Source organism: Grammomys surdaster, unplaced genomic scaffold (assembly GCF_004785775.1).
Source record: "Grammomys surdaster isolate TR1022 unplaced genomic scaffold, NIH_TR_1.0 437, whole genome shotgun sequence".
In the NCBI taxonomy this organism is placed as follows: domain Eukaryota; kingdom Metazoa; phylum Chordata; class Mammalia; order Rodentia; family Muridae; genus Grammomys; species Grammomys surdaster.
Window position 1 is genome coordinate 333,450 of NW_021604856.1, and position 27,547 is coordinate 360,996.

General features: G+C 37.6%; 1 protein-coding gene across 1 annotated transcript in view; it reads left to right on the plus strand.

Annotated features, from left to right (window-relative positions):
- Nucleotides 1-27,547, plus strand: part of Herc1 (HECT and RLD domain containing E3 ubiquitin protein ligase family member 1) — a 151,997-nt gene that overhangs the window by 17,485 nt on the left and 106,965 nt on the right. Inside the window, exons 2-12 of the mRNA XM_028781433.1 lie at nt 1,844-2,799; nt 6,671-6,766; nt 14,186-14,380; nt 15,801-16,112; nt 18,303-18,399; nt 18,894-19,037; nt 21,071-21,198; nt 24,499-24,643; nt 24,852-25,023; nt 26,571-26,705; nt 26,984-27,149. Coding sequence (XP_028637266.1) covers nt 1,870-2,799; nt 6,671-6,766; nt 14,186-14,380; nt 15,801-16,112; nt 18,303-18,399; nt 18,894-19,037; nt 21,071-21,198; nt 24,499-24,643; nt 24,852-25,023; nt 26,571-26,705; nt 26,984-27,149 — 2,520 coding nt within the window. The 5' untranslated portion in view covers nt 1,844-1,869. The remainder of the gene's footprint in view (nt 1-1,843; nt 2,800-6,670; nt 6,767-14,185; nt 14,381-15,800; nt 16,113-18,302; nt 18,400-18,893; nt 19,038-21,070; nt 21,199-24,498; nt 24,644-24,851; nt 25,024-26,570; nt 26,706-26,983; nt 27,150-27,547) is intronic.

The following is a 27,547-nucleotide window of genomic DNA, read 5'->3' on the forward strand; positions in this document are numbered from 1 at the left end:
TCTAGTTTAGACTGGTCTGGAAGGTCGTATATAGTCCAAGGTGGCATCAAACATGGTTCTCCTGCTTCTGTCTCTGGAGTGCTGGGATTACAGGTCCGTGTCACTATGCCCAGCTATTTGTGACCCCTTTCTTGACTTTGCATTTGGAATTGGACCTCCCTCCCAAAGTCAGGTGGCAAAACGTTTTATTTATAGTTTTAATGAAGTAAGAACTAGTACCTAACCACTAAATGTTAGGATAGTAATAATCCTATCATGTACCTTTTTGGTTACCCAAATGATTTAATTGAGGAAAGTAATTGCAATTAATTAGTAATTTAGCAAACATTGTGGTGATGGTTTAGGTTGCATGCTAGGGAGTTAAAATGGAGTGAAACGTGGTTTTGATGTTGAGGTCTGTGTTACCTATTAGGTGATTTAAAAATCCTCCATAATTATAGTTTAAAGTATATTTTGAGGCATTTTGTTAGAAAATTAGAACACACTAATTCTGAAAGGGCCTATAGTTTTTGAAGTAAAAATTGAGGTAAGAATAGAAAGGATTTTTATTAAGTTAAGATTTTAGAAGGAGTTTTCTCAAGGTCTTTTTGAAATGACCATTACTAAAAACTTTCAGATATGAAAAGAGTAAATGAGACAGGGAAGAAGACAAGTGGGGGATCTTTGATTTCTGGTTTTAAGAAGTTGTTGAACCTTAGATCAGCGGATTGAGGCTTTAAGCATGTAAACTCTGGTTTGTGTTTGTTCTGAGTTGGAGATTGAGTTGGAGAGGAGGAGAACTTGTGGTCTAGGAGTTTAATATGCAAGCTACACTAGGCAGTAAGGAGGTATCATCGGCTCAAAGAGGTCTAGGGAGAGGAATCAGGCAGGAGCTGGTACACTTCTCAAAGAAGTGCTTTGGTGGAGTGGAGCATTTATATTTTGATAGGCTCTAACACTATCCTTCCTCATAAAGACTGCATTTAGAATTCATTGTTCCCAGGGAAGGATATGGGATAACGAAATAGTACTGGTTTCTGAACTTGGAGATACATTAAAATTCTTTTACCTTTTCTTTCTTTCTTTTTCCTTTCCTTTTCTTTCCTTTCCTTTCCTTTCCTTTCCTTTCCTTTCCTTTCCTTTCCTTTCCTTTCCTTTCCTTTCCTTTCCTTTCCTTTCCTTTCCTTTCCTTTCCTTTTCTTTTGAGACGGAGTCTCACTTGTAGCCCTGGCTGGTTTGAACTTGCTGTGTAGACCAGACTGTGCCCAAAGCCCCAGGCAGATCCACTTCCTAAGTGCTGGGGTTAAAGGATCCTCTACTACACCCAGCAGTTTGCACTCACCTTTTCAGATTGCTTTTCATTTCCTGAAACAAATTGAAGGATGATGAGAGGTATAGAACATTAGAAAATTCTTCTTGTGTGTCTTTTTTTTTTTAATCACCATTTAACAAGTGTCAGATTTTGTTGTTGGTACACTCTTTTTTTCTTCCAGACTTGGGATCAAACATGGGGCTCCCACATTACAGTAGATAACTACTCTCCCATTGAACATACCCCTCACGCTGTTTTAAAATGAAAGAATGAAATACCATTTTCTTATCTTACTTTTTAAAATTTTTGCAAGTTTTAGTTCCATAGACCTTTATCCATTTCTGTCGTATTTAATTAATGTCTTATATAACCATGGTACATCTGTTAAAGCTAAAATATAACCATGAGCATATACCATGAGCTAAACCTTAGGCCTCATTTACATTTTACTAGTTTTGAAATCACTGAATGTAGTATTAGACGGAAGCTCAGAAACATTTTAGGAGTCATCTGTTCTAGTTTTCCCACTGTCTCCTTCTCTTTCTCTTGTAGAACTAATGGCTGAAGAATAAATCAACATGGCGACCATGGTTCCACCAGTGAAACTGAAGTGGCTCGAACACCTGAATAGCTCCTGGATCACAGAGGACAGCGAATCTATTGCTACAAGAGAGGGAGTTACCGTTTTGTATTCTAAACTGGTCAGCAATAAGGAGGTAGTACCTTTACCTCAGCAGGTTTTATGCCTCAAAGGACCACAGTTGCCTGACTTTGAACGTGAGTCTCTTTCAAGTGATGAGCAGGACCATTATTTGGACGCCCTTCTTAGCAGTCAGCTAGCACTAGCAAAGATGGTATGTTCAGATTCCCCGTTTGCTGGGGCACTACGGAAACGACTGCTTGTACTCCAGCGTGTCTTTTATGCACTTTCTAATAAGTACCATGACAAAGGCAAAGTGAAGCAGCAGCAGCATTCTCCGGAGAGCAGCTCTGGTTCAGCAGATGTCCATTCTGTCAGTGAACGTCCCCGGTCAAGCACTGATGCACTTATAGAAATGGGTGTCCGAACTGGTCTAAGCTTATTATTTGCACTTCTGAGACAGAGTTGGATGATGCCTGTGTCGGGACCTGGTCTCAGTCTCTGCAATGACGTTATTCATACTGCAATTGAAGTTGTGAGCTCTTTGCCGCCATTGTCTTTAGCAAACGAAAGCAAGATTCCTCCTATGGGCTTGGACTGCTTATCACAAGTTACAACATTTCTTAAAGGAGTAACTATTCCCAATTCTGGGGCAGACACTTTAGGTCGCCGATTAGCTTCTGAGTTGCTGCTTGGCTTAGCAGCTCAGAGAGGCTCTTTGAGATATCTTCTTGAATGGATAGAAATGGCTTTGGGGGCTTCAGCAGTTGTATACACTATGGAGAAAAACAAACTACTATCAAGCCAGGAAGGAATGATCAGCTTTGACTGCTTTATGGCTATATTAATGCAGATGAGGCGTTCTTTGGTATGTACCATGTACCCCAAGCGTCACCTTTGAAAAATTGCTAGCTAGTCAATGGGGAGTTCTTTTGGTATGTTAAGTTGGTTAAATACTTTTTGTGCTCTGTGGGGAGAAACATATACATATTGATCCATAAGGATAGGACAGTTATTACAGTGAAGGCCCCTAGATCACAAGCTGAGTTTATAGTTTAAGTGTTAGTTTATTTTATTGGATTTGGAGAATTGACCTAACTTCTTTGTAAATTCATGTGTAAAATGAGAGGCCTTGGCTAGTGAGTGAATATGGCAGGCTTTTTAAAGCATCCTTAAGTTCATCCTTGCCGTTTGTTGTTGTTGTATTGTTTTGTTTTTTCAGTCTGCCCTCAAACTTGCTATGTAGCTGTGACTGGCCTTAAATTCCTGACCCTTCTGCTTCTACCTCCCAAGTGCTGCAGTTACAAGTGTGCACCACCATAGCAGGCCTTTTTCTAGTTTTCAGAAATGATGTACTGTGTTTCAAGTATTATTTTAGGACCTGAGGATGCAGTCCTAGAGATACAGTTTCTGCTCTTACAAAGTTTACATCTTGCTAGGATGATCAGGAAAGAAATTCATAAATTTAGGGGACTAGAGAAATGGCTTAGCAGTTAAGAGCTTGTTGGCCTTGGAGAAGACCCAGGTTCAGGTCCCAGCACCCACATGATGGCTTACAGCCATCTGTAACTTCAGTTCCATGAGATCCAACACCCTCTTCTGGTCTCTATGGTCACTGTATGCACATGGTGCACAGATATACACGTAGGCAAAATACCTGTACACATAGAAATAAATCATAAATCATAATTTCAGGTGAGACATTTTAAGAGGAAAGAAGAGGATGATAGTTTGAGAGTTAAGAGGTATGCTGCTTTAGTTAATATGGTCAGGTTGGGACTCTGAGTTGTGACATTTGAACAGAGACCTGAATAAACAGAAGTAGTGAGTTAAGCAGAAGTCTATGGAGCTTGTCAGTAGACGTGAATCCCTTTACCGTCATGACCTTGATATTATATTAAAGAATGAACATATATATGATAAAGTTTAAGAATTTGCAAGACTGAACTGTAATAACTTTGAAATCCAAGAATAAAACTTTGAATTTTAAAGTATTAAGGCTCAAATACTTATAAACTGACTTAGGTATAAGTTCAGTTAAGTTAAATTGATCAGGTTTTTGTTGTTTGTTTTTGCTCTGTGTGTGTGTGTATGTGTGTGTGTGTGTGTGTGAGAGAGAGAGAGAGAGAGACAGAGAGAGACAGAGAGAGACAGAGAGAGACAGAGAGAGACAGAGTGAGTTTGAGAGAAATGGTCTCACTGTATATTCCTGGCTTTCCTGGAACTCCCTGTATTGGCCAGGCTAGCTTTCAATTCACAGAGATCCACTTGCCTCTGCCTCTGAGAATAAAGGTATGTGCCAACATGTCCTTCCAGGTTTGTGTGTGTGTGTGTGTGCGTGTGTGTGTAAGAGAGGGAGAGAGAAGGGAAGAAAGTGAGTTCATGTACTTTTTATTGCCCAATATAACCTAACAAATAAATGTATGTTAAAATCACAAAAATGCCACTTGTTATATTTACATATTTCAAACCTTCCCTCTATCACCAAGTGAAATGCAGTGCTTTTGATTAATAAAAATATTTCGTTAAAAAACAGTTTCAAGGCAGAAGCATTTAACTTTTTATCTGGTATATGTTTTGTATTTGTGAACTGAACTGTAAATATTTGGTCACTTTATCATTAACTTTCTCTTCTTTATATCCTTCCTTCCTTCCTTCCTTCCTTCCTTCCTTCCTTCCTTCCTTCCTTCCCTCTCTCCCTCCCCAACCCCCACGTGTGTGTGTGTGTGTGTGTGTGTGTGTGTATGTGTATGTATGTATGTATGTATGTATGTATGTATGTATGCCTGTTTCTCCATGTAGCCCTAGCTATCCTGAAACTAGCTCTGTAGATCAGGCTGGTCTTGATCTCATAGAGATCCTCCTACCTCTGCCTCCTGAGTGCTTAGATTAAAGGTGTGTGCCACAACTGCCTTGCTAATTTTCTTTTTAAAAATTTTTATTTAAAAAGTAATGTTACAAAAAAAAGTAATGTTACTTGAACATCTTTTTTTTTCTCATGTTTTTTGCTTCTTTCATACTTTCAGATTTTGCTCCTTTCAAATTTGAAATGCTGTATATCTACTCAAGTTAATATTCCTGTAAAAAGTCACTTAGTTTCTCTTATTAGCTATTCATTTTGTATTGCTTTTGTCACCAAAGAGAGGAAAAAGATATTAGATACCATGAGTATATGATTATATGTTTACCATGGGTATTTCCTTCTAGAACAAAATTAGTAAGAGACTTCATCTTTCCCTTAGAAGGAAAGGAGTACCCCAGGGCTTGACTGATTTCCACAATATCTATTTGTTACAAAGAAATGCATGTCAGAAACAGCAGGTTCAGAAAGGAAGCTGGGGGGAGGGGAGAGAGAGAGGGAGGAGAGAGAGTATGAATATGAGAATCCCTTAAGATTTCATAACATGGGTTTCTAACTTGTAAATTTCTAGTAGGCTAGGGAGAGGTTCTACACCACATGATTTAGTCTGGCTTAGTCTGTAAGCCAAAGGAGTCAGATACTGTGTGGGGCCATGATGTTTTCTTGCATATTTAGGTGTGTGTGTATGTGTAGGGGGGATTAATCTCGCTTAAAGCTGCAAATGGGAGGCATAGAACTACCAGGCTCCTGGAAAGAGGCTGCAGGAGAGCTCGGTGTTGTAGGGAAGAGAGAAGCAGCTAGAGGATGTATAATCTAATAACACTGCTGCCTTTTACTGCCTCATCCCTCCACCCCCACACCCTGTGTTTAGGATTACCCCAGAATCTAATGTGCTGGGCAAGCACTCTACACCCCCTTGTATCTGACAGCATTTTAGCATCTTCTAGCATAAGCTTGCTTATATAGTCACAAATTGACTTGATATTTAAGTTGACTCTATAGGCTCAAGAAATCATTCATATATATATATATATATATATATGACTTTGTATATAATGTGTTTTATTCTTTATTTAATAATACTCGCTGCCTTTCAACTTCTTTGATTCACTGCTCCTCCTCACTATTTGGAGTGAGAAAGTAAACTAATTGTAGTGCCTGTTTTCTATCAGGTGCTTTGCATATTTTTTCGATTATCATGTGAGGTAATTTCATAATTTGTGAGGTAAGGTATTATTTACCTTGATCTTAAAAGTGTAAAGCAACTGTGTTAGACTGGATTTATACATCTATTGAGTATCATAACACAGACTCATACTGTCACATACTGTGACACATACTGGGTCACATACTGTGTGAAGTAATTCTTATAACCTTGAGTTTACCTTTGAAATCCATACTTTTCTGATTATATTATATACAGTTTACTTGCTTCTGTTAAATTGATTAGCTTTTTCCACAAGTGAGTATCTTATAGTAGCTGTAATATGTAACAGAATAACTTTATTGCTGGCTTTCTAGTTTCTGTCTACTTGTCTTGTCATTCTTGGACAAATACCAGGTGTACCTAGTCAGAAATCACACTTCCTCCATTCAAGGCCATGTGCCCTATCATATACCCTTCTTAGTGAGTCACAGATACACTGAAAAGTAGACTGCTGCATTCAAGATTCTGTGTTTGCCCCGAAGAAGAATCCTGTATTTTATTTAGTATGGCTTTCTCACTGTTTATTAAAGCAGTTATAAAGAGATTGGTGCTTAATTGATCATATAGGATTTGGTAGTACAACTAATCTTATAAACAGTTTTTAAAGTAGATTTTTTTTAACTTGTATGTCTGTTTCCTTTCCATATTGTACCCCACAATATTTAATTACAGGGTTCATCTGCTGATCGGAGTCAGTGGAGAGAACCAACTAGAACATCTGAAGGCTTATGTTCACTCTATGAGGCAGCACTGTGTCTCTTTGAAGAGGTATGTAATCTTCATAGCTTTGCATTAAAAGTGACTTTGTTGTAAAATGTTACAGCATATATTTATCCCTAGAAAGGCTCTAAAAGCAAACGGTACTAGTAGTTGCCTCTGGAGGTTGGAACTCAGTGCTTAGTTGCCAGGGGTTGGAAAGAGATACTTTCAGTGTATCTCCTTTCAGTTATTTTAACTTTTGGATTATGTATTGCTAACTTTTGTTGAAAAAAGTTATTAAATAAAACAGATTTAGAAAGATGTATAAATAATTGTATACCTTAACAAATTGTTGTAAAATAAACACCTTTCTAGTCATTACCTAGGCATTAAAAAAAAAAAGATTGCTATCAAACCTGACAACTTGATTATAATTGCCCGGTACCACATTGTAGACAGAAAGAACAGACTTTCTCAAATACGCTCTCGTGTGTGTGTGAGAAAAGTAAATAGAATTTGCCATTCACTGTAGAAGGCCTTTTACATTCTGGTCATTACCTTTTCTCTCCTCTACACCAGAACCACTGTCTTGACTTTTAAACTAATTTCCTTGACATTTTTAGTTGTGTTACCCACATGCGTGTGCTAGGACTCTAGTTCAATTTTTTCCCCCACTTAAAAAAATGTTTTTAAAATCTCTCCCTTTTTAAAAATTGGTTACTTTATTTATTTACATTTTAAATGTTATCCCCTTTCCCAGTTTCCTCTCCCCAAACTCCCTATCCCCTCTGTCATCCCCTCGGCTTCTGTGAGGGTACTCCCTCACCCACCCACCCACCCACCCATGCCCAGCACCCTAGCATTCCCCAACATTTGGGCATCGAGCCTTTACAGGACCAAAGGACTCCCCTCCCATTGATACCAGATAAGGCCATCCTCTGCTACATGTGCAGCTGGAGCCCTGGGTCCCTCCATGTATTCTCTTTGGTTGGTGGTTTAGTCTCTGGGAGCTCTGGGGGGTCTGGTTGGTTGATATTGTTGTTCTTCCTATGGAGTTGCAAATCCCTTCAGCTCCTTCAGTCCTTCCTCTAACTCCTTCATTGTGTTCTCCACGCTCAGTCCAATGGTTGGCTGTGTGCATCCACATCTGTATTGGTCAGGCTCTGGCACAGCTTCGCAGGGAACAGCTATACCAGGCTCTTATCAGCAAGTGTTTACTTTGCATCAGCTATAGTGTTGGGGTTTGGTGTCTGCAGGTGGGTTGGATCCCTAGGTGGGGGATGGCCTTTCCTTCAGTCTCTGCTCCACTCTTTCTCCTTGCATTTCCTTTTGACAGGAGCAATTCTGGATTAACATTTTTGAGATGGGTGAGTGGCCCCTTCCTCAACTGGAGGCCATGCCTATTCACTGGATATTGGCACTGGAGATTCTCTCTCCCCTTTGTTGGATATTTCGGCTAATGCCATCCCTCTTGGGTCTTTCTAGTGGCTTCCCACAGTTCCCCCTTCACCCACTGCTTCACACATCCGTTCAAATTCCTGACCCCACTGTATTTCTTTCCCGTCTCTTCCCACACCTGATCTTGTTCACCTTTTCCTTCCCCCTCTCTCCCTCCCTCTACTTTCCATGATTATTTTCAGTAGGACTGAAGCATCCACACTTTGGTCTTTCTTCTTCTTGTGTTTCATATGGTCTGTGGTATTCTGTATTTTTTTCTAATATCCAGTTATCAGTGAATATATACCATGTGTGTTCTTTTGTGACTGGGTTACCTCACTCTGGATGATATTTTCTTGTTCCATCCATTTGCCTGCAAATTTCATGAAATCATTGTTTTTAATAGCTTAAGTCGTACTCCATTGTGTAAATGTACCACATTTCCTGTATCCATTCCTCTGTTGAGGGACATCTGGGCTGTTCTTGCTTCTGGCTATTATAAATAAGGCTGCTGTGAACATAGTGGAGACTCCAGAGAACCAAATAACCCAATTAAAAAATGGGGCACAGAACTAAACAGAGAACTCTCAATCAAGGAATCTCAAATGGCTGAGAAGCATGTTCAACATCCTGAGTTATCAGGGAAATGCGAATCAAAACGACCCTGAGATTCCACCTGGTGAGGCTGGAAAAAGGAACACTCCTCCATTGTTGTTGGGATTGCAAGCTGGTGACCACTCTGGAAATCAGTTTTATGGTTCCTCAGAAAATTGGACCTGAGGATTCAGCTATACCACTCCTGGGCATATGCTCCAACATCTAACAAAAATCTCTTAATCTATGTGTTCATATTCCTTCCTTTGGGTTGTTGGTAGTTATATGATACTCTAAATCTTTTAATTTTTTTCTCCATTTATTAGTTGGAATGATTTTTAGAGAATTCAACTGATTACTCTATTAGATTATATAGGAAAGATGGAATAACTGCTTGATTCTTCCTATTCACTTTTTTGGGAGTGGAGGGGGTTTTTAGGCAGAGTTTCTCTGTGTAACAGCTCTGGATGCCCTGGAGCTCACTTTGCAGAACAGGATGGCTGGAATTCAGAGATCCCCCTGCTTCTACCTCCAAGCACTGGGATTAAAGGCGTGTGCCACCATGCCAGACTCCTCATTTACTGTTCATTGACTAGTTTTTAGTTGAATGAATTACTACTTTAATCATCCTCCAAATTTGACCAGTTAACTTCATTTAAAAATTTAGGTTTGAACTTTTTTGAGTTTCAGTCTGTGAAGTTCTTATATGCCATACTGCTTCATTTTGGGTAGTAGTCTCACGGTGGTAGTCTCTTTAGGGTTGTTCCTGGATTCTTCTGACATCAGGCTACTAATCTTTGGTAGCTTTCTTGCTGTCTTAATTTGTTGTTTCTGGCTTATGTTCATATACTTCTTGCACTTGACAATTAACTAGCTATCTCCTCCCAAATTTGCTGTTTTTTTTTTTAATTGAGAAAGTTGATTTTCACAGCCACAATCAGGGTGTTAGAGATGTTTACTCACTACTAATTGGATCTTTCTAGGCATTTTGTAGTGGACATATTAGCTGAGAAGAGTGAATGGGTGCATATGTAGGCGTGGGAGATGGTGACTGACACATAGATTTAAAGTCAAAATGCCTTCTGAGCTACCGACGGCTTACCTAACCTCCTCTACATTACATTTATGTCTGTTTTCCTTCAAGCGGAGTCTGCTGATTCTCAAGACTATAGGGAGGATCACGGAAGTAGAATATCCTTTTTTGTTGTAACCATGTTATACATGTCACACACTTGTGTGAGCACACACATAGCAAGTTTAAAATAAGACAACAGCTGCTATGTGGTTACTAAAAACCATTTTTTTTTTAAATTTAAGCCATTTTTGCAGTTGAGCAATTACTAAATCTCTGCCCTTTGACTCTCATTTACTGTTTGTTTCACAAGCCTTTATTCTTTTTGGCTTTGAAGCCTATTGTCTAGATTCTCAATGGCAGCACAGAGGAATAAGAAGATTCTCCTTGAGTTCTTGCATGCTGATGACTACTGTGCTTTTCATTCTTTAAAACTGCTTTTGATTGAATCATTGGTTCACATTATCTTTTCTTGTGAGCCTTAAATCTGCTACTATGTCTTTTGACATAAACATTGCCAACGTCTGAAGATCACTTTCTAAGGTACAAGTCACATGGTCATTTTGATGAGAAGCAATTGAAAGAAAGTGTTTTTCCCTTTAAACATCAGTAATTTTACTAGAGTACATTGTGGTGTCAGTTTTTTTCTGGGACAATAATCTTAGATATGTGAGAATTCAACATGTGGTTTCAGATGTCTTTTTTTACTTCAGAAAAATACTCCTAAATTACAGATTTTCATACCATCTTTATTCCCTCTCTCCCTCCTTCCCTCCATCTCTTTTTCCTTCCCTCCCTCCCTTCCTTCCTATTTGGGTTTTTTTTTTTTTTTTTTTTTTTTTGAGACAGGGTTTCTTTGTATTTTGGCTGTCCTAAAACTAGCTCTATAGACCAGACTGGCCTAGAACTCAGAGAGATCTGCCTGCCTCTGCCTCCCAAGTGCTGAGATCAAAGGCATGTACCACCACTGTTCAATGTATTTGGTTCTTTTTTGGGGAGGAACTCTTATTTGTATGTTAGTTTTTTGCATTGCTATCTTTTATTGAAATTAAAAATATTTTTAGTTATTTTTCATTTCTACTATGTCTTTATTTTTGTTACTCATAGGGCATTGTTTGTTCATTTAAAAAAACTTATTTTTATTTATTTATGTATGTATTTGTTGTGTGAACATGTGTCATATGTGTCTGTAGAGGCCAGAGGAGGGTATCCGATCCCCTGGAGCTGTGGTTATAGGCGGTCCAGCGTGGGTACTGGGAACCAAACTTCAGTCCTCTCCAAGATCAGAAAGTACTCTTAACTACTAAGCATTCCTCTAGCCCCACACTATTTTTATTTACTCTTGTATTTCTTCTACTTTGGTCTTCATTTAAACATTTCATGTTTAAAATTTCTACTTTATTCCTTTAAAAATTTAAAAACATTTTAATTAATTCTTTAAGAGTATCATACAGTGTATTTTGATATTTCCCTCCTTTCCAACTCCTCTTAGATCTACCCTTTTCACCCTCACTTCCCTGATCCACCCATTTTTGAGTTTTCTCTTTATTTTAGTCTACAAAGTCCAGATTGTATTGCCCACCTACTGTTGGAAGTGGGGCTTCCTTTGAAGTTTGATTGACTTATTTAATACCTGACACCATTAAAAAAACCTGACTCCCTCTCCTAGCAGTCAACAAATGTCACTAGTTCCTCAGCTAGAAGTGGAATTTTATGCCTACCTGTCCCCCTCCATGCTGGAATTGTTGTCTGGCTTGTGTTCGTCAGGTCTTGTGCATGCTGTCATAATCCCTGTGAGTTCATATGTGTAACTGCCCGGAATTGAAGTTATCCAGCATCTCTGGTCCTTAGATTTTTCCTGCCTCTTCTACAGTGAGAAAACCCAAGCCTTGACTGGAGAGGTGTGATATGTTAGCTCCATTTCTAATTCAGATTTGTGCTTTCTTTCACATATTGTTTGGTTTTCTTAACCTTTTTTGGCTTTAAGGAGATTACAGTTTACTAGGGGAGGGTGTATTTTTCTGTCATGTTTATTATAGATATGGTATTCTTTCTTTCTACCTTTATTCCACCTTTGTTCCCTTCCCACTCCCCCCTCCATTTCTTCCTGTCTCCCCTTCTCCTCCCTATGTTCTCTCCTCTCTCTTCTCCCACTCTTCTCACCGTTTCTTTTCTTTTTTCTTATTTTTTTCATGGTCTGTCGCTCAGGCAGACTTTAGCCTCACTATCCTCCTGCCTCTTGAGCATTGGAGTTAGTCAGGCATCATTACGATCAAGTATTCAAGTTCATCAGTACTTTCTTATTAACTTTTCTGTGAAATTAGTTTTTCTGAACTTTGGAATGAATTGTTGGGTTTCAAGGTTCATGTTGTATGGTTTTTTTTTTTTCCTTTAGATTTAGATATTTGAAACAATGGTGTTTCCCCATCCTTTTTGTTTTTTGTTTTGTTTTTGTTTGTTTTTTGAGACAGGGTTTCTCTGTGTAGCCCTGTCCTGGAACTCACTCTGTAGACCAGGCTGGCCTCGAACTCAGAAATCCGCCTGCCTCTGCCTCCCAAGTGCTGGGATTAAAGGCGATGTTCCTATCCCATGTACTTTTGAATCTACTCTAGTAGTTTATCCTCTGCATTGGGCTCCTTCCTGGGAGGGAATCCTGGCTAGTTAAGGTTTTTGTTTGTTTGTTTGTTTGTTTTGTTTTGTTTTGTTTTAAATTACAGGAGCTAGACAACCTATGACATTTAAAACTTATTCATTGTCCTGGAGCCCTGGTCTTGTTTGTTGTGGGAAAAGACAGAACTCTTTCAAGGTGTAACTAGTTTTCTTAGATTAATGAGTACCTAATTGGTTGTTGTAGGCTTCTCTTGTTCTGCTGTCTGCCAGGCCCTTCATTGCTGTCTGCTGTACAGATGGTAATGCTGTGTGTGTATTTGGTGGTGCACTGTGATCACCTACTTAGTGGTTCTTGGAGCTACACATAGTTTGTTATGAATGTTAAATAGGTGCTTGAGTCTTTCTCTGCAGCTTTGGAGTGTTTAGAGAATCATGTTGCTGCTGGTCTGTCATCTGATTTTTACAAAATCCTGCTTAGCTTTACTTTTACTTTAAAAGTGTGCTTTTAAATCTCATTAGTATCTTTTCTTTTTCCTCTTTTTTTTTCTTTTTTGAGAAGAGAGTAAGGCAGGACCTTGTTACAGTACTAGGTCTATAAATGATTAATTTCACTCTCGCTACCGCCGTCCTCCTTTTGTCATCAGTGAAACTCCAGATTCTTTGACAGGCATTTATGTGTCCTCACGTTCACTAGAAAAGCCTTGTCAGACAGGCTTACTCTATTACTTTGCATTATTGTTAAAGGTTCTGAATAAAACTATCTATCTTTTTCCATTTAGTATGCCGACAAAAACATATTAGTTCTTTAAGATTTTTCTGGCTTATTTATTTTAAAAAACCTTTAAACAACAAATTGATAGTAATTACAGTCATAGTTTTAATATGTTGATTGTATTGAGTTTATGTGCATTCATAAAAAACAGTTGGGCAAAACTTAGTTGATATCAAAAAATATGGAAAGCAAATACAGTGATTAAGTTTAGCTCTACTGATAGAAGATGTGACGTTAAAATGGCCTTCCTCTTTCCTGCAACATCAATTTGTAAAATACTTTAAACCTTAATATCCAGTGTTAGTGTGTTTGCAATGAGACTGGTACTTTGATATAGACACATTCCTTGGTTCAAGCAGTCAGAGGGTCACCTTGGTTCCTATGCTTTGGGACAAAATATAGTGACATATGTATATATTTTTGAGACAAGCTCTCAATGTGTAGCCCTGGCTGTCCTGGAACTCATTATGCAGACCACCTACTTCTGACTCCCAAGTCAGTAAATGGTCTATATAACAAAGACATAGGATTTAAATATTCATTAGAAAAAAAGTAGTTAATTGTGATTTTAACATTACATGGAATATTGTCTATTTAAGCATGAAGACTAAGCAGAAAAATTTGCATTATTGTCTTGTGTCATTTGTCAGTTCTTATTTACTGTGTCATTTCTCAATTCTTAATGACTGTTAAAAGAATGCACATATGAAAAAGGTAACATTTATTATGTAAAGGTGACAAGATTATTAGTGATATTTCCTTCCTACTTTGTCTTTATGAACTTTGATTTTCTGTGACGTTTGTATGTGAAAACATTTTATTTAAAGAGGCTTGATTATGTATGTTCTTCTTTCCATCTTAGTTATTTACTCTCTGCTAATAAATATTTTAGCTGTCTGTATTTAGCTAAGAGAATTAGAAGTTAAGACAGTAATTTCAGAGAATATGTAAAACTAAACTAAATGTATTGGTTATTTTTTGTGCGTGTTTAAATTTTTAATAGGTTTGTAGAATGGCTTCTGACTACTCAAGAACATGTGCTAGCCCAGATAGCATTCAGACTGGTGATACCCCCATTGTGTCTGAGACCTGTGAGGTGTATGTGTGGGGCAGCAACAGCAGCCATCAGTTGGTAGAAGGCACACAGGAGAAAATACTACAACCCAAACTGGCTCCTAGTTTCTCAGATGCTCAGACCGTAAGTTTTCTGTATTCTTTGTGAACTGGTAGATAATGATGTGTGTGTGTGTGTGTGTGTGTGTGTGTGTGTGTGTGTGTGTGTGTGTGTACTCTTGTGCCTTAAGTTATGTTGAGTATATTTTTCAATGAGCAAAAATTCTTGATTGAGCAGTTCTTTTTTTTAATGTTTGTTTGTTTTTGTGGTTTTGTTTTGTTTTTGGTTTTTGGTTTGTTTGTTTTTCGAGACAGGGTTTCTCTGTGTAGCCCTGGCTGTCCTGGAACTCACTCTGTAGACCAGGCTAGCCTCAAACTCTCGAACTCAGAAATCCGCCTGCCTCTGCCTCCCGAGTGCTGGGATTAAAGGTGTGCCCAGCTGAGCGTTTCTTATCTATGATATTTTTATATCACATCAGTTCTTCATTTTAACAGAAAACACATTTTTGATCTGTCATATCTTTGACGCTATTTCTATATTAAAAATATTAAATTGGGACCTAGATTTTTAGAAAGCCTGATGAAGCAGCGTATAATGGTATACGTCTTGACTGTCGCTCCTCCAGAGGCAGAGGGCCACCCACACTGCAAAGGAGACCCTGTGACAAAATACCGAAAACTGAAACTATATAAATAAAAATGTAAAAAGCCTAATGAATGGTAGCTGGTTTTATTTTTGTATTCCACACAAGTAATACTTACTAAAATAGACTTTTCCCTTTTTCAGAATGGCATTTCATTTTCTTATGATCAAGTTTTTTTTTTCCTTTTTTTTTCTTTTTATATTTGTAGTCCAAGGTAAAGCTTTATATTTTATTTTTATTAAATTGTATTTTTTTCCTCACGAGTGTGAAATATGTGTAAATATTGTTTTATCTGAACAATTCTTGGTTTAATGGACCTAAGGAATTTATAGAAATGTTTTTCCTTCTCCAATTATGAGAAGGATATTTATTTTAGTTTTTAGATTTTTTTTGAGATTTTATTTATTTAATTTTATGTGTATGGCTATTTTACCTGCATATACAAGTGTCTGTGTATAATGTAAGTACAGTGCCTGTGGAAGCCAATAGAGGATGTTGGATTCCCTGGAGCCTGAAGTTAAAGATGGTTGTGAGCCACCATGTGGGTGTTGGGAATCAAACCCAGGACCTCTGGAAGAATAGCCAGGGTTCTTAACCCCTAAGCCATCTCTCCAGCCCCATAGTTTCATTTTTGTCATGCTCTGGTAGATAACCTTAAAGGATACATGAATTTACAGTCAGCATGGGGTTACTATGAAAATACCATTGATGTTTTCTGCTTAGTGCTCTCTATGGAGGATCATGTCATTTTCTGCTCTTTAATGATTTCCTTTCTGCCTTTTTGGTGAACCTGACCTGAAGTTTTATTTTCTGACTTTCTCAAAGCATTTTCTAACTTAAGATTCTGGTGTTCTTTTATAGATTGAAGCTGGACAGTATTGCACTTTTGTCATTTCTACAGATGGCTCTGTCAGAGCTTGTGGTAAAGGCAGCTATGGGAGACTGGGCCTCGGAGATTCCAATAATCAGTCTACCTTAAAAAAGTTAACTTTTGAGCCTCATCGGTCCATTAAGAAAGTTTCGTCATCTAAAGGCTCTGATGGCCACACTTTAGCTTTCACTACAGAAGGTGAAGTCTTCAGCTGGGGAGATGGCGACTATGGGAAACTGGGACATGGGAACAGTTCAACCCAGAAATACCCCAAGCTTATCCAGGGCCCACTGCAGGGAAAGGTATGTGCTTTGGGTTTAAAGCTAAAAACCGTGGTGTAGTCACAGGCAGTAGCTGTCAGGTTTTGATGTATTCTTTCTGAATTACCTCTTGCCTACCACTCTTCGTCTTTCCTCTCTGTGTGTATTTTATAGATTATGGTCTACTTGTACATGCATCGTTCAACTTTAGTTCTTTCCATTTCAACTTCAGTTTTTTACATGTGTGTGGGGGGACATGTGAGGTCAACCTTGTGTAGGACAACTTCTAGGACAGTATTTCACTTTTTAAAATTAATTTTTTTGGGGGGGATGGAGAGATGGCACAGTACTAAACATGCATACTGCTCTTTAGAAGACCCATGTTTTGTTCCCAGCACCGACATCAGGTGGCTCACAGCTACCCTATAACACTAACTCAAGGGGGCTCAGTGGCTCTGGCCTCCATAGGCACCTGTGTGCACACGCATATGCCCCTCCCCATAATTAAAATGTTAAAAAATCTATTTTTATTATTTTTTTGGGTGAAGTAGTGCTTGCCTTTAATCCCAGAACTTGGGAGGCAGAGGCAGGTGTATTTCTTAGTTTGAGGCCAGGACAAGGTTTCACTGCCCTTTGAGCCTCAGGATCGTCTTGTCTCTGCAGTTCTAGCTGTGAGATTACGGACATGTGCTGCCACTTCTGTCTTTTTACATGAAGTTCTGGTGACTGAACCTTGGTTCTCATGTTTGCATACAGACACTTTATGAGCCATCTCTCTAGTCCTTGAATGATGAGGAATTTAGAGTGGTTAGGTGATTGTCAAGAGTCTTATTTAAATAATTGGTGGCATTAGAAACAGAACTTGTTTTTATGTTTGTCTGACTTTTCTTTACAGAAGTAAGACTTATGCAAATTTCTGTGTTTTAAGATTTAAAATTTTATAACAGAATACATATAATAATAATTTTTCTACCATGAGACATTTTTCCAAATGGCTATCAAATAAATTCCACATAGCCATGACTTGTAGTAGTTTAAGCTACTCATCAAGTTATAAGACCTAAAGCAATGGGTTTTGTAACATTCCACTTCATAAACAGCAACAAACATTTGATAAGATCCAGAGAGTGTTGGGTGTGGTAGCACACGTCTATAATTCCAGATAAAGGCGAGGTAGGATTGCTAGTTTGAGGGCAGTGACCATAGTGAGGCAGGCCATGCCTCAAGAACTGAAAAGATATTACATATGGAACTCTGAGGTACTTCTGCTAAATAGTCTTAATAATTGTGATTTTCTGGTTCTTTTAATATTTCTTAATTCCATTGTTTTCCTTATATTCTTTTCAGCATCCCCTTTCTATAACAGTGTAGTGTAAATATTGATAAGTATTAGAAGGTATAAGTGGTTCCTAAGGTATGTTGTAATATGTCCTTACTGCTTTGATTCTACTAATGCAGTGGTTCTCAACATGGGTAGCAACCCCTTTGTTGGGGTGTCATGATGCTTTCACAGGACTTGCCTAAGACCATTAGAAAAACACGCATATACATTATGATTCATAACAGTAGCAAAATTAGTTATGAAATAGCAGTGAAAGTAGTTTTGTGGTTGGGGGTCACCACAACATGAAAAACTGTATTAAAGGGTCATAGCGTTAGGAAGGTTGAGAACCACTGTACTAATCAAAGATAATTTCATGATGATGAAAAGCCTCTGAGAAGTCTAGTGTGAGTTTATATTACAATTATATTAGTAATAGCCAGTAGTTTTGAGTTACTTACTAGGTAATAAGCTTTACTTGGTCAGTAAAACCGAGAGGTTTTTATGTTAATCTTAGATTTAAAAAGTTGCTACTGTTCCTTGTACTTTCTCCAACTCCTTTAGTAAAGACATGATTGATGCTGTACCATTCCTGCTAGTGATCAGACTGATGTCTTTGCTAGAAATTACAATGTCTCTTTTTGGATTGAGAAAACTTGTTCTTTTCTTTGGGTCAAAGCCAGGGTTTAGAGCTCAAGAAGCAGAACATGGACTTAAGTGATTGCTTAGTCAGTACCCTTGGTACCCTTGGTCCTCTTGACAATGACATGGACTTAAGTGATTCCTTAGTCAGTACCCTTGGTCCTCTTGACAACGTCTATGGGAGTTGTGAGTAATAATGCCTCTGAAGTCCCTGTGTATGTGTGTTTTAGCATTGGTATGCTTATCAGATTGACTTATGTGCATTTCAGGTAGTTGTTTGTGTATCAGCTGGATACAGACATAGTGCTGCTGTCACAGAGGATGGTGAACTATATACATGGGGTGAAGGAGACTTTGGAAGACTAGGTAAGAGTTTTTAAAATTTGGAATTATTCCCACAGAGCAGAAATGATCTGTTTCTAAGAACCAGTAAGCATAAAGTTTATAGACCATTTATTCTAATTAGTTTTAAACTCAAAGTAAGATGTATTTCTATAGATAATTTTGTCTAGATTTTGATGCATTATCTAAGATGTAACCAAGAATCATAACCAGGCTCTGTAGAGGTTCAGAGATAAGAAACATAACATTGTGAACTTGAATTTACTAGTCAGTGAAGACAGGTTGACATGGATGGGTTTTTAGACACATTAAGTGCTGTGGTAGAAACCTAGAGTGTTGTAAGTCATCAGCGTGCCTGTAGCCCCAGGTTGGGAGCAGTCTAGGAGACTGGTAGAGCAGGTACAGATGATTTACTTTTTTGTACTTAATTGCATTTAAAAATAACTGGTAGCATATTACTTTTGTGAAATTATGACCTAGAGAAAAGGAGTTAACATTATTTCTGTCTTTTATCTAAGGTCATGGTGACAGTAATAGCCGTAACATTCCAACCTTAGTAAAAGACATTAGCAATGTAGGAGAGGTTTCCTGTGGAAGTTCACACACGATTGCTTTGTCCAAAGATGGAAGAACTGTGTGGTCTTTTGGAGGAGGAGACAATGGTATGTATTAAAAAAAAAAAGAAAGAAAGAAAAATCTATTGGTAGCTTTGGGCTCTTTTTCTTAAAAATTGAACAAAGAAAAAAGTCCTTTTCAAGTATATGTACCTACTATACAAAAACTCAAATGTAGATGAACAGACATAAAAACAACTAATTGTTTCTTTCATTGTTATAATAGGTCTTTTTTTTTGGTTTTTCGAGACAGGGTTTCTCTGTATAGCCTTGGCTGTCCTGGAACTCACCCTGTAGACCAGGCTGGCCTCGAACTCAGAAATCCACCTGCCTCTGCCTCCCAAGTGCTGGGATTAAAGGCACGCGCCACCACTGCCCGGCGTTATAATAGTTCTTTAACCATTGTTAACACATTGGTAGACAGATTGCTAAATATATGTGCATTTATGCATGTCTTTTGTAAAAGCCAAAGTAGGCTTGTATAGCTCATTTGTATTATTTTTATAATTTGTTTACTGTAATATAGCAATATTTTATGGATATCAGCAAACATGTTACTATACTAAGTTTTAAAAAGGTCCAGAGTGCTATTATATTTATCTGTAGGACAATCTATAAAATAAGTTTCTCATTGTTGAGTAACAAGATGTCCCCTAGTAGTTTTTTTTTTCCTCAATGTCTTTTTTTTCTCCCTGCTCCAACCATGTGGGAATACAGTAAGGCTGTCAGTAAGATAGACAGAACAAAAGAAACCACCTCATGAGTGTGCAGATCTTTGCCCACTTTAATTGTTACTCTGTCAGTAGTGTACACAGAGATCAGCAATACTAGGTATTAAAATAAGATAATTTTAGCCAGGTGTGTAGTGCTCTCTTGCTATTCCTAGATTCCCAAGGCTGAGGCAAGAGGGTTTGAAAGTTACAGGGTATCAGGGACTTGTCTTAAAAAAGAAAAACTAAGCCAAACAAAAAATGATAACTTAAAAATTAATTTATGTAATGAAAGTTATTTAATTTACATTTTATTGATTTCTGGTGGGTTTTCATTAATATGATAGCCATTTTCTCTCTTATTCAGTATTTTCTACATTTTCTGTTTTATGAACTATTGAATCTTTCTTTAAAAAATTATGTGAACTGTCAGCACTTTTTTCTTTTTTGAATCAAAGTCTTACTATGTATTCCTTTCTATGTAGACCATGCTGCCCTCAAACTTTTGCATTTCTTTCTGTCTGTTCGTCTGTCTGTCTATCCATCCATCCATCCATCCATCCATCCATCCATCCATCCATCCATCCATAGACAGGGATTCTTTGTGTAGACCAGCCTGGCCTCAAACTCACAGAGATCCGCCTGCCTCTGCTTCCCAAATGCTGGGATTTAAGCCATGTTCCACTACTCCTGGCTTGGCTGGCTCCCTCCCTCCCTCCCTCCCTCCTTACCTCCCTCCATTCCTTACAGGACAGGGTCTAGCTGTGTAACATTAGACTTGCAGCTCTTCTTCTGACTCTGCTTTTTGAGCAGTAGAATTATAACCCTGTGTTATGGTTCAGGTTAGCCCGTCAAACCATTTAAAGGTGGAAATATTTGCAGGCTCTGGTGAGACGGCTCAGTGGACTAGAGCATTTGCTGCTCTGTTAGTGGATTGGAGTTTGGTTCCTAGCACACACACCAAGCAACTCACAGCTACTTGTCACAGATCCCACACCCTCATCTGGACTCTCTGGAAATTCACATGTACACACACACACACACACACACACACACACATCTTTAAAAAGTTTTTTTAATTCTAAAAAAGGAAAAAGTTACAAATGGCTTAAAGGGGACAAAGAAAAAATTATTTTGTGTCTTTTTAAAACAGATTTTTGAATGAGAATAAGACACAAAAGGCTGTTATTGATTGTTAACTTTCTTGGAACAGATGTTTATTTGTTAATGTCTTCTGCTATCAGGAACTTACAGATTTTTAAGGCTGTCAAGTCATTGCTATAAAATTAAAGTACTTCGTTAAATTCAGTGCTTAATAAAGAAGAATGGGTTTAAGTTGTTTAATTTGAACAATGTTTTCTTTGTGTGTAGGCAAGCTTGGCCATGGTGACACCAACAGAGTCTATAAACCTAAAGTTATTGAAGCTTTACAAGGAATGTTTATTCGCAAAGTCTGTGCTGGGAGCCAGTCTTCACTTGCTTTGACATCAACAGGGCAGGTAAGATTAAGGAACAAACATACATAAGAGTATTTCCATGGACTAGGTAAAAACAAAACTTTTTAGCCTTGACTGTTAGGGAACTCAGTCTATATAGACCAGGCTGGTCTGGAACTCAGAGATCTTCCTGCCTGTGCCTCCTAGGGGCTGTGTTAAAAGCTGTGTGCTACCACTGCCCAGCTAAGAAAAAGATTTTAAGACAACATAATGAGATGAAAATACTTAATTTTGTTTCAAATATAATAGACTAAATGTAACTAAATGAAGGTAATGTGTTTTTATATGACATGATGTAATGCCAAAATGCAAGACGTGTGTTTGTTATCTCCTTGCGTGATCTGGATACATTTTCTTTTAGAACCCTGCTCTTTGAAGTAAGTTGATAAAACAAATTCATTTAGTGCTTAGAACCCTCTAACCCTCTCACCCAAATCATCAAGAATCCTCATAGGCTCCTTCCTGTTAAAGAATAGTAGGGAACACAAAACAAAACTTGAGGGTACAGTGATAGGAACTAAAAAAGTAAGATGTTCAGAAAGGATAAGAGAACGTCTTTGGATGGTGTTGGAGAGATGGTGGTACCACAGAGGACCAGGCACAGTGAAGAGTAGTGATAATGGTTTTTTTCCTCGAGTTTATCAGCCACTTTGCCCTTGAATGTAGGAATTTGTTGTATGCTAGGCTAACATAGACGATCAGCAGAGCTGAAATTCACATTTATTTTTTGAAAGACTCGAGTACTCCATATGCTGAAAAATCTAATAGGAACTATTCATTTTATTGCATTGTGGAGTCCGTTGCATATTTCAGTACTCTGGTATAAATGCATGGTCTTTCATGTGTTCCTCCTCGTAGGTTTTTAGTAAGGATCCACGGATTGAAGTCAGCAAGTGCTCACTTGATTTATATCCACAAGCAAGTCTCAGACCTCCCTACAGGGTCATATGCTTCCATTTTATGAGAGAGGAAATAATTTCTACTTTGTGTACCAGATGGTTGTATAAGATAGTTATTTGAATGTAAAGCTTTTATGTTTAACTGTTGGTACATAGTAACCAGTAAATCTGTTATATTCCAAAGGAAATTGTGTATCATGGTCATATTAGGTTATGTGAAGTCCAGTGTGTATGTTTACAGAAATAAAGTGGAAGAAATACTTTGATAAGCCATTCTGTTTGCTATTATACCTGTGGAGCTTTTCAATGTTTGTCTCAGTTCCTTCAGCCTATTCAGTGCTTATTTTCCACTAAATGTAACTCTTAAGTTTAAATGAAGGTAATGTATTTTTATATGGCATGATATAATGCCAAAATGCAAGACGTGTGTGTGTGTTGTGTGTGTGTTATAATTCTAGGGATCAAATCTGGGATTTTTGCATGCTAAGCAAATTCTGTACCTACTGAGCTACAAATGTTCTTAATCTAGTGCTCAGCTAAAAGAATATTTGAAAGAAAACTCAGAGGGCCTTACTGAATACTGTACTGAGTGAGTACTGTATTGGACTTTGAGTCTGTCTTAATTTGGGTTTCCACTGCTGTGAAGACCAAGGGAACTCTTGTAAAGGAAAACATTTAATTGGGGCTGACTTAAGAGTTTCAGAGGTTTAGTCCATTATGATCATGGTGAGAAGCATGGTAGCTCCAGGCAGACATGGTGCTAGAGAAGAAGCTGAAAGTTCTACATCTTGGTCCAAAGGCAGCAGGAGACTGTGTTCCACATTGGGTGGAACTTGAACTTAGGAGACCTTCAACCCCGCCCTCACAGTGACACACTTCCTTCAACAAGACCACACCTACTCTAACAAGGCCACACTTCCTAATAGTGCCATTCCCCATGGGCCAAGCAAGCATTTAAACACATGAGTCTATGGGGCCTATACCTTAGTCAGACCACCACAGTCATTTAGAGTCTTAGTAATATCTTCTTCCCTGTGTTTAGTTCCTAATCTTTGAATAGGCCTTTGCTATGCTGGAGTTCTCTTACATTCTGTACTTAAGTTCATTTTCTGATAACTAGTATAAATATATGATCTTCTCTTTTGAAGAAGACATCTAACCTGATCTTGCTAGTCTTACCTAAGATTATTTGAAGATAAAACAAAAATAACAATCATAAAAAAGCCTTATGGCATAAAGAAGAGAGCGAATATAGTTTTGTCAAAACCAATGGAAAGAGGAAGTTGTTTGGCTTGCTGATTGTTCAGTTGGACTGCCTTATTGTCAGACATTCCTCCTTTCATCTTCTTCTTTTCTTCATGCATCTCGTCCTGGACAGCTAAGTCAGCCACTAGTCATTTTGTCACTAGTAACAAGTAAAGATGTTCAGGAGCGCTATCTTGACTTCTGATTCACATATTCTTTGTATGTGATAATTAAGATCAGTTTTATGATTCATGTTATGTGTTTTAAATGATCATTTCTTACCCTCGTCCACCATGTAAGAAACACATAAATGGAAGTGTTGTTGTCTTTTATTTTGTTTCTTTTGAGACAGGGTTTCTCTGTGTGGCCATGGCAGTTCTAGAACTCACTCTGTAGACCAGGCTGTCCTCAGACTCGGAGATCTGCCTGCCTCTTCCTCTCGAGTGCTGGGATTAAAGGCCTATGGCACCACCATCTTTCAGTAACTAGAAGTTTTAAGGTAGTATTTCCATAATGCTTAGACTGGACAGTTTTTGCCAAGTACAAGCCAGTTAGTGATGACTTCAGCAGAAGCTCTCCTGTCTTTCTTTCATTTTCCCTGTGACCAGTTGATTTTCATTCCAGCTGCTCATCTGTTTATACACTGGGTGTTTAAAAACAGTACAATAAATGACAGTGACCTTTCTTTTTGTGGGGAGCTTGGGGGAATGCTCCAGACATGGTTTGGAACTCTGTAGACCAGACTGGCCTTGAATTTACAGAGAACTGCTTTCCTCTGCCTTCTGTGTGCTGGGATTAAAGGTGTGGACAACCATAGCCTGACTAACATTTTTTAAAAATGAAATAAGCAAAGTGCAGATAATTTGCTAAGAAGTAATTACTATTAATTTTCTTGGGTGTGCTAATGGTTTAATATTTCTATTTTTTATGTCTGTGTATTAATTGGAGAGGATGGGCGGGGATAATGAGGCAGCTAAGGGCTGGTGTGTTTCTTTTCAGCTGTTTTGTTGGTCAGTTTCCTGAGGGTACAATGACCATCTTTAAAGTGATTAAAACACTAAATATTATTTTAATATCAGAAATGTACCACAACTTGATAATTTTATTAATAGTCTACTTATTTGAGGAATTTATGAGTTTTGTATTTCTGTCTTTTCAGGTTTATGCTTGGGGCTGTGGGGCTTGTCTGGGTTGTGGTTCTTCAGAAGCTACTGCTTTGAGACCCAAGCTCATTGAAGAATTGGCTGCCACGAGAATAGTTGATATTTCTATTGGAGATAGTCATTGTTTGTCTCTTTCTCATGGTAAAGTCATGTTTATTTGTTTGTTTTAGTATTTTAAGTATCATCTTTATAGCCTAAGCACAAACTTTAAATCCTCCTGTCTTAGCCTCCTTAGTGCAGGGATTATAAGTGTTCTACATCATTAGTTTTTAAAAAAAATATTAATTATTCTTTTTCATAAATGTATTGCATTTAAATTTAATTTTTATACTTTATGTCTTATTTTTAGATAATGAAGTTTATGCCTGGGGCAATAACTCCATGGGACAATGTGGGCAGGGAAATTCAACAGGTCCTATTACTAAACCAAAGAAAGTGAGTGGCTTAGATGGCATAGCTATTCAACAGATCTCAGCTGGAACATCACATAGTTTGGCATGGACTGCTCTCCCTAGGGACAGGTAAGTGCTATATACTTAAACATGCTTGTATTTTTTTTTAAAATCCATTATTTAGGTCTAAATCGAGTCAGTATTATACAATGTACTTCAGATGTTAAATAATTAAATTTAATACTAGTCATAATGATAGTATATTAAAATTAATTTCTAAATAGTACAGATTTTGGTAGTAAGTATATTGGTCTCATGTTTAACAGAATAATACATACAGATCTCTACAGTAAGAATAAGGTACGTACTACTCTACTGCTGTTCATGATAACATACCATGTCTGTGTCAAGGTTATGGGGAGTGGATATTGTTTTTATCTTAAGAGTTCTTTCTTTTGTAAAATTACACATGTGAAAAGTAAACAGTGGGTCTTCACAGACAAAGCTTTCATGTATACATACTCAAGTTAACTTAAAGTAATTTAGAATTGTATCAAAAATATTATTTTTCATATAGGTAATTATGTTAATATCTTTGCCTATTATAACAAATTATATAAATACCTGAAAAGGGGAAATGATTACTTTGGTTTACATGTATCAGTCCATCATCTTCTGCTCCCATTGCCTTGGTTTGAAGTCAGTCAGAACATTATGATATAGCAGAACAGCTCACCTCATTCTAATGTTGTATTTACTAGCTTAGACTAAGCCTTTAACACACGAGTCTTTGGGCAGAACAGTTCATATGCAGCCCTACAAGAGTATAACAGTAGTGTTACTAAATTGAGAATAAAATTTAATGTGGTTTTTAAGATTAATTAATATAGATGCTATTTAAGTTGTATATAATTTCTAGCATTGACTAGAAATCTGTTATAGAAATAACATTTAGATCTGTTTTCATGTATATTGAGGTTATATATATTTCAAAATGAAGAGGCTGTATTTAATATACTTTTCTTAATAGTCTTAATTCTCTATCTTTAGAGAATGATTTAAAAGTTAAGCACCAAGCTGAGGAGATGGCTGAGTCATTAAATTGTTTGTCTGGCTAGTAGAGGACCTGAGTTCAGATCTCTTGTCCCATGTTAAAGCCAGAGGCTACATACAGTACATGTCTTTAATCTTGTGTTGAGGTTGCGGTAGGGGGCATCGACGTATCTCTGGAGTTCACTGTTTGGTTTGTTTTGCCAAATTAATGAGCTCTAGGTTCAGTGAAAGACCTTGTCTCCAAAAATAAGGTAGAGAGCAACCGAGGAAGACAGTGGTCATCAACTCCTGCTCTCTACACACATGTAGATCCACACCCCAACATGCACACACATACACATGAATATATGTATAATATCACATACACAGTTTAATGTCTCCATATCAAGAGGAAATGAACTAAACTCAGAACTAGGCTTTATTGATTTCAAACATTTGTTTAACTTCATTACCCTTTGTTTGGTTGGATTTCTTTGTAAAACAAAACAAATTACTCAAGAATAACAAAACAAAATGAAAAACAAATGTTTTGTCTTCCCCACTAGGTCTTCTTTTTTGTTTTTGATTATGTGTAGAAGTTTCATTGTAAGGCTACTGGATGCTTTTCTTATGCTTCCTTCTAGACAAGTTGTTGCATGGCACAGGCCTTATTGTGTAGATCTCGAAGAGAGTACCTTCTCACACCTGCGATCTTTTCTTGAGAGATACTGTGATAAAATAAACAGTGAGATTCCCCCACTGCCTTTCCCTTCATCAAGGTATGTTGTAGATACTTATGCATTCATATGTATTAATTACGCTTTTCAAACTTATTTATTCTTTTTTGTTTTTCTCCAAATTACATGAATCTTCTTTGTAGGCTAGAAAAGAACTAAACTTAATAACTTCGTGGGTTTTAAAGGTTATATATAATTTCATAAATGATGTTTTAAGATTTATCATTGGTCAGTTTTTAAAGAGATAAAAATGTTCCTTAAACTGTATATTATGTTTACTTTTATGTTTCAGAAATTTACACCAGCTTGTTTTGTTTCAGGGAGCACCATAATTTTCTTAAGCTGTGCCTGAAGTTGCTTTCAAATCATCTTGCTCTGGCCCTTGCGGGAGGAGTAGCTACCAGTATTCTTGGGAGACAGGCAGGTCCACTTCGAAATCTGCTCTTCAGGCTGATGGATTCAACTGTCCCAGATGAAATCCAAGAGGTACGAGAAGAGAATCTGTGACCTGAAGCCATAGCTAGATGATGTATTCAGCAGTACACTAGACAATATCAATTGCGGGTTTTCTCTGTGTCTGTTTCTCCTGGAATTTTGTAGACCAGGCTGGCCTTGAACTCAGGGATCCAGCTGCTTCTGCCTACCAAGTGATGGATTAAAGGTGTGAGCCATCATGTTCTTAAACCCTCTAAACTAAAAAAAGATTTACATGCTTTCAGTTCTCATACGGCACCTTTAGACTTGTGTAATCCTAAAAGGTAGTGCATTCACTTTTCATATGTTGCTATTAGAAAGAGAAGATCTGGGCTGATCTTATTCCTTTTCTTTTCCTTCCTTCCTTCCTTCCTTCCTTCCTTCCTTCCTTCCTTCCTTCCTTCCTTCCT